Below are 7,790 nucleotides of genomic sequence, written 5' to 3'. Positions count from 1 at the left end.
ACATTTTCCCCATAACGTCAGCTCCAATTAGAATATCAATGCCTTCACAAGTATCGCTAATATCAGTTAGATTAATCTGATTTTCCTCTAATTCTTTTATCCAGGGACCTTTAAAAACCGGTCTAATATTGTCACAAATGATAGATTGATCCAGAACTTCAAAATTACAGCCGAAATCTCCAATCAAATTTCTCAATTTTACTTTATAACAATTATGTTTAAATTCATTAGTGATAACGCCACCAAAAAGAGAATGTACCAATTTTTCACATCGAACGGGTGTATAATTCATTTCTTCAGCTACACTTTTCAAAATGTAAGATTTGTGTGATGCAGAATCAAAAAGTAACCTCACAATTTTCTGTTTATTATCCGATACCACTTTAGCTTTGAGAGTTTGAAGAAATATCTTAGGGCTGTGTTTATTAAAATTAGCCATATTAACATCTAGTGCGGGTTTATCTTCTTTTCCCTCTACAGACATCTTTTGCGAATCAAGCACATCACACATTATAGGAAAATGTTTTTTAGAACATATCAGGCATTTTAAAACTGCTCGGCATCTTTTAACTGCGTGAAATGGCGATAAACATGCAAAGCAGCATCGTTTTTCCTTGACTATTTTTTGTCTTTCCGATAGAGTCATTTTTTGAGCCGTAAAGCAATCTGAACTTGAATGTTTACCACCGCAAAAAACGCAAGATTTCTTTACATATTTATCTGCAGCAGTCGTTAACAAACCTATAGCTGTAGGTACTTTATTTCTCAAATTCTCCGAGCTATATTGTTTCTTTTTCAAAGGTCTGTATTCTTGGCCCTTTCCTAAACCGAAACCGGCTACAGCCAAACATATTCTTTCTTCTCCTTCAACTTCCGTTTTCAAAAATTGCATCAAATTATCCAATTTTCCTTTCGCGTCAGAGTTAATACTGGAAATATTACTACGATTCCAAGCCTTTAAAAATTCAGCTGGGAAACACGATTCAACCATAGGATACAAAATGGATGCACATTTATCTGTGGTTACACCTAATGTTTCTAATGCTCGTAAATATGATTCAAGCTTATCATACAAAGAAGTTAATGAAAATGTTTCTTTTGTTTGCACAGAAATAATTAATTTTAATAATTCTCTCACATATACTTCCACTAAAATATCTTCTCTACCAAAACGCGATTTTAAACAATCAATAGCCTTTTGATAGTTGGCGCCAGTTGGCGGAAAACTTTCAACAACCTCTCTAGCACGAGAACCAGAAATTGTTGCTTGAACTAGGTACTGAAATTTGTCTTCTGGTGCGATATCCTCATCTTTATGTATTTGCTCAAATTGACTCCAAAATGGGAGCCAATCTTTAATATCGTCGCCAAATTGTCTAAATTCTAATCTAGGCAGTGTAAACTTTCTCTTATAATTATTTAAATCAGCAGTAGAATTAGCAGAAAATGACTGACCTCTATTTTGAGATTGTATTCTTGCCAATTCTATTTCTTTTTCAATTTCAAGCTGCAATCTTCTATCTTCCTTTTCAGCTTCAAGCTGCAATCTTCTATCTTCCTTTTCAGCTTCAAGCTGCAATCTTCTATCTTCCTTTTCAGCTTCAAGCTGCAATCTTCTATCTTCCTTTTCAGCTTCAAGCTGCAATCTTTTATCTTCTTTTTCGGTTTCTTCTTTTAATTTCCTTTCCGAAATAACATTACTTAAAAGTTCTTGAACGAATTCTGGATCATTCTTATATTCACAACTTTTTAAAATAAGATCTTTTAATCCAACTATCGTAATATTTTCTGATACGTCTTCTCCAATTTCAGACGCAACGTATTTCAGATCTTTTTTAAAACCTTTTATTGCTTGAAACATCTTGATTTATTTTGTTTCGAGAAAGTCCTGTCGCGGACGCCAAAAAATGTTAAAGCTGCCTAAGAAAAAACACCGTTTTCTTTCGCTTTTTATATTAAAATAGAAAAACGATATCCCACCGGTAAAAAATTCAAACTTTGTTTATTCCATCTTGGGACTGATCTACAAGTTGCCATCTACAAAATGAGACAGCAAAAAATATTTCTTAAATAACGTTGCCATTCTAAAATAAACAAATAAATAAAATAAAATATTAATACATTTTCAACAGAGTCGCACCCATAGCTGGAGTGGATTGCTTCAGAAGATTTAATTACTCATTATCAAGGAAACCTCACTACAAAAAACGAATCACATTTTTAAAAACAGCAAATATTAAGAATCTATTGGCGATGTTCACACCATATTTTCCCTTAGCCATGGCTCAAAAGTAAAAGAGAAGATATCATAACTGCAAGTCTTTTAACCCGAGTGATTATAACTCCAGCTCTGTTGAATAGATTTGGTCTACACAATTATCCTCACTGCCAAGTTTGTAATCATGAAAATAACATTGAACATATCATCTTGTTCTGTTCCAAATACTCAATTCATAGGCCAAATCTTTTTTGCAAAACTTAATATTGATCTTCATTCTTGTTCCTCATTTAAAACGTTTATTCAAAAAGCTGTTTCTAACAAGCAGTATCTTCGGATCCTTCTCCAATCTCTGAAGTTTTTTTAACATCTATTAAATGCACTCTTTTGGCACTAGGGAATAACGGCCTTTGTTGCCAAAAATCCCATTTCAATCAATCAATCAAATTTACAACTTCAAATATTTATTTTGCAAAATAGGAGTACAACGGCCTTTGCTATTCTACATCTCACAACTTGTCTCTCAAATGAACAAATTTACAAATCTATTTTACATTAGCATTTCCTTTTATTCTTCCCTTTCTGCGAAAATTTGGAGATAGACATATTAATATTTTCTTTTAAATTTAATCAATCACTTTTTAAAAATAAATCGATATATCTAAAATTATTCCTGATAGAGAATTATAAAACTAGATTTTACAGGTAAGATGAAAATTTTATCAGTTGTTTTTAATCAGTTAATTATAGAATTAAAAATTTCTCGCTTCATTATTTTATTTTTTAATTTCCCTTTCTTTAAAATTTTTATTTCTTTTCTTAGCATACTAACAACACAAAATTATTGCTCTCTTATTATATCTGAAAGCAAAAATTTTGATTGAAATCTAATTTAATATGCCTCTTCATCTCGTTAAGGATGCCAGCAATGTCAAGTCGCCAAAGTAAGAAATCAAGATGGCTGACAATCACTTTTCAGTATCTATTCAACCATCTTGACTGACTACTTCGCCTTATTGGCATCCTTGGCGAGATGAAGCAGCACTCTAAATTAGATTTCAATCAACAATTTTAATTCAATATGTTTTTGAAATAACAGATTCTAATAATTTTATATATAAGAAAAAGATGTGGTTGCTAAAGTTGATTTTGTGTGTGTGTGTGTGTGTGTGTGTATATATATATATATAATTTCTTACTAAATATAGAATTCCTGCAATTTTACTGCAACTTTAAAAAACGTTTGTGAAATCTCGTATAAAATATTAGAATCTGTTATCCAAAATAGTGGACTTTAGGTAAGTTTTTTTTAATGGTTGATTCGCGATAAACTGCAACCTGTTCTAAAGTCTTATTCTATCATCATTTTTCAACCTAACATCCTATGTACTATTCACAAAACGGAACTTATTAATTAATGGTAAAGGATTGGCGATTCGTCGGCGATACTTTCGTTGGCGGGAAAAAATATATATATACAATTTTATTTCAGCGAACTTTGTATAACAACGCAAAAAAGATGCTTGTTTTCTTCTCGTAAGTTAGAAGCGCGCTCACGCGCTCTCATAAACTTGCAAGAGCGATTTGGTTTAACATTTGCCAAATGTTGGCTCTTTCACCTTAAAGCACCCACAAAGCATTTATTTCATATTGTATTTTTAATCTATTGCATAAAATTTCTTTTTAGGAAAAGTAATCATGGGAAGTATTCGAAAACGCAAGCATTCTTCAGCCGCTTCTGCTAACAGAGCAGCATCTTCAGTGCTTACAGTCACAAATGCTAACATGCAGAAGAAATCCAGGAAACATTCTCGTTGCTCTGACTTTGTGAATAATGTCACAAAGGAAGAATCATCAGCCACTGCACAAGATGCTAGCAAAGGTGAAAAGGATCATCTTCCAAGCACAGACATTCCAACAGAATATAAGTGCTCTATTTGTCTGGATACAACTCTCCGAAAAAAAATGAAGCGTCTTCCGTGCTCTCATATATTCCATCGATCATGTATCAACAAATGGTTGAAAAATCACAGAAGATGTCCTCTTTGCCGCGTAGCGATCACATATCCGAGAAACAAAAGATCAACTACCAATAGAAGACCTACAACAAATAGAAGGTACTACAGCGAAACAACCAACAGAAGGCGCACTGTGAATAGAAGGCCTTCTGCAAATAGGAGGCCTTTTTATAGCAGGCACCCTGCTCAGGTCCCTTTAAGTAATCGATTGCAGCCTGGAATGAGCAATGACTTCTTGCTTAATGTGTTTTTTGATCTTTGCTATCGTTTCCGCAATTGTCTTAGGTTTATATAAATAATGACACCATTATCTATCACTCATGAAAGAGACAAAGACTGTATACTGACTTCAATTTTTTAAAAATTATTATCATTTGTTTGTTTAAGACTGAAAATAAATATTGTTTAAGATGTTTTTTTAAGACGTAAATTTGTTTAAGACTGAAAAATTTCTCAAAGAAAACATGTTTAAGAATTTCGAGAGTTTGCTAACATTTGTTTGGTTACCAAAACTTTAATGTCAACTGAGATCTCTAAATTTTCAGCATTTTGGTGGCAACATTCATTTGCATCTCTTTTTTTTTTTTTTTTTTTTTTTTTTAAGATTGCTGTCTTGGGGATAATTACCAAATTTTTGGGTTTTGTTTCTGAAGCTAAGGATGTTTGTTGACCCATTCTTCAGGGGAAAGGTGAAATAATGCAATACTTCTCTTTCATAATATATAAGCCTAAAAAGCTATTTCATTTTTTAATTTAGTATTGAACTGGATGCAACTGTGCCCTTATCCTCTCTCTCTCTCTTTCAACAGTTGAAGGATGCTAATAAAAAAAACACTTCAAATGAATAAGAAAATCAGTGCTTTTTATATATATAAAATATATTTATAAAATGCAAATGTGCTTGTATTATGTGTATAGTGCTTTATATAAATATTAGCTAAATACATTTTATGAATGCATGAATCGGAGAATTATATTTTACAGTAAGCTCTGATGGCTATATATATTGACAAAGCAGAAAACTTATTTAAAAACTGATTTTATTATTACTTTGAAAACAGTTTCAGATAACACAAGCAATATACCTGATATTGCCAAGGATAAAAATACTTTCATGCCTAATATCTGTAATGTAAAAATTGCTTTTACAAAAATATTATAATACATAAAATCCTCGTATCATCTGCAACTTCTCTTACAATTAACATTAGTAAAGAACTAATCAATAAAATACAAAAAATAATACAGAAATTTGTTGTTGTTTTTAATCAATAGTAACATTCTCTTTTGAATAAGCAAATTAGTAAAATAATTTTATAACAATAATAGTAATAAATGCTAGATAACTCAAAAATAATATTTATAATCAAAAAAATTATATAAATAAAATCAATGAACAAAATGCTTAATAATAAAAGGAATAAAAATAAAAAAATTCTCAAGCTAAAAATAAGACAAATTCTTAATTGAAAAATATTACAACTGAAAGAGTGCTTTAACAAATTTATTATTTTGAAAAGAAATAAGAATAACCTATTTAATTAAACGTCAGAAAATCTTATTTACAATCTTGTTGTTGAACCCTTGACCTTGTCTCCAATATGATAATCCAAAAACGGAAAGTAGTTCTAGTATTTCCTATTGCTGGTTTACTAACTAATGATTTACCTTGTTATTCATCTACTATTTTGGCAATTTGACATCTTTAGAAATATGAAAAAGCACATTAAAGTAGAATTCAACCAGCTTTCCTTATGCTTGCTTGTTTTTTTTTTTTTTTTTGCACTTAAATATTTGAGCAAAATTTGAAATACTTATAATAGATATTTTTAGCTAAGATTAGTTGCATCATATAACATAAAAACAGTTGTTTAAAGAACCTGGTGTTAAAGGTGTAATCAAAGTAGTGAAAACATTTTATATTAATATGAAACGATACCGTTAGCCCAGCATGCCCATAAATTAACTATATATAATTTTTTATGCAAAAAATTCATTAATATACGTTATTATAATGCACAGAATTTTTCTTAAGTTTCCTTAGTATGATACATTCTCAATTAAAATAAACTTGATAACTCAAGAAACTTAAAATTATGTTGATTTTCAAAAAATCAGACTGCCAAAAGCGATTTTTTAAAAACCATAGAAAACTCATAAGTTATCAATAATCTCCAAGGAATTAAACATTGTAAACAGCAACTTAAAAATGCATTTACAGACTGAAATATGATCGGTTATTTTGAACAAATAAATTTAAATCTTTCCCGAACATTAAAAATAGATAGTCATGTTTTGAATAAATTTTTAATTAATATGAAACAAAATAATTTTCATGTCAAAGATACATTTTTTTATTAGCAATGTTATAAAAAAATCTTATTTAAATATCTTTTTCCTTGCTTTGGCTATTTTAAATTCAGCTTACTAAAAAAATGTTGGATGTTACCATGTTATTTGCTAGCACAATCCTGCACACATGCAATGGAAGATTTTTATTAATAAAAATTACTTAACTGTCAAGAAAGTTCCCTTTGTTTCGTAATATTTTTTTTAAACTATTCAACAGTTTTTATTTATTCAATCATTTCAAAACTATAGAACACTGAAAAAAATTTACATTTCAGTTTATTTACATAAATTTAGAAAGTAGAAGATTCTAACAATAAAGTATTCATTGATAGCACTACTTATATTCAGTAGCCAATTACAATGAATTTTGATTATTTTCTTTGCTAAAATTGATATTAGTCAACAAAAAGTCTACAGAACTAAAACCCCAAGAAAAAATCTTAAATAAATTGCAACATATATTTATATTGGTATTATTTGACACTGTAGATATATGAGCAATTTTAGTTACATTCACAAATTTTTCCTTGATAAAATCAATCCACCTCAAAATCAAGTTTTTGTGTTAAATGCATCTATTCTTTTCGTTTTAAATTTTATATCCTTTGATATTTCATATTAAGCTAGACTGCTTACTTCTGCAGTACAACATAATATGCATACATAGAATCGATAACAATGGTTCTTTTTAAAATGAGCTTTCATACTATAAGCAAATAATAACATCTCAATGCCAAAATATTTAAAGCAATGTTAAATTTCATGTATTTACTTATGTGCCATTTTTTGACACAATATCAAAATATAATAATTTCAATGTGATGGAAAAACAAGTTCAATGGATTCAATCTTCATGGATTATTATCAATGAATAATGTACGATAGATATCATGTGGCCTCATATTATGAAATTTCATAATACAATCAAGTATTTTAGTTCCTTTTAAAAGAATTATCCAAATTTTAGTACAGATCTATGATTTGCAAGAAAGCACTACTTGCTGTATTTCACCCATTTAATTTATTTGTTACATATACATTCACTTATATTCTGACAGACAGAAAGAGACATACAGCAACATAATTTTTAAAACCATGGTTTTGGAACTTTGTTATTCTTCAGAATCAAAAATGCTATTTTTTTTTAAGGTTAAACTATTATATTATTATTATGCGAAAATGTATTTATTGTGAAATATTTT

At 29.4% G+C, this 7,790-nt stretch overlaps 1 protein-coding gene across 1 annotated transcript; it reads left to right on the top strand.

Annotated features, from left to right (window-relative positions):
* The first annotated feature begins 2,706 nt into the window (after positions 1 to 2,706).
* LOC129965559 (uncharacterized) lies at positions 2,707 to 4,651 on the top strand. The gene is made up of 2 exons (XM_056079554.1): positions 2,707 to 2,923; positions 3,906 to 4,651. Exon 2 carries the CDS (start codon positions 3,917 to 3,919, stop codon positions 4,529 to 4,531), a length of 615 nt encoding a protein of 204 aa, XP_055935529.1. The 5' UTR covers positions 2,707 to 2,923; positions 3,906 to 3,916; the 3' UTR covers positions 4,532 to 4,651.
* The last annotated feature ends 3,139 nt before the right edge of the window (positions 4,652 to 7,790 follow it).

The sequence above is a fragment of the Argiope bruennichi genome, chromosome 4 (genome assembly GCF_947563725.1).
Source record: "Argiope bruennichi chromosome 4, qqArgBrue1.1, whole genome shotgun sequence".
Lineage (NCBI taxonomy): Eukaryota > Metazoa > Arthropoda > Arachnida > Araneae > Araneidae > Argiope > Argiope bruennichi.
Note: the sequence above shows the minus strand (reverse complement) of the source record. Positions and strands in the feature narration are given on the sequence as shown.

Excerpts from the sequence above, each read along its gene's own strand:
- LOC129965559 (XM_056079554.1), top strand. The coding sequence starts at position 3,917 with ATGGGAAGTATTCGAAAACGCAAGCATTCTTCAGCCGCTTCTGCTAAC.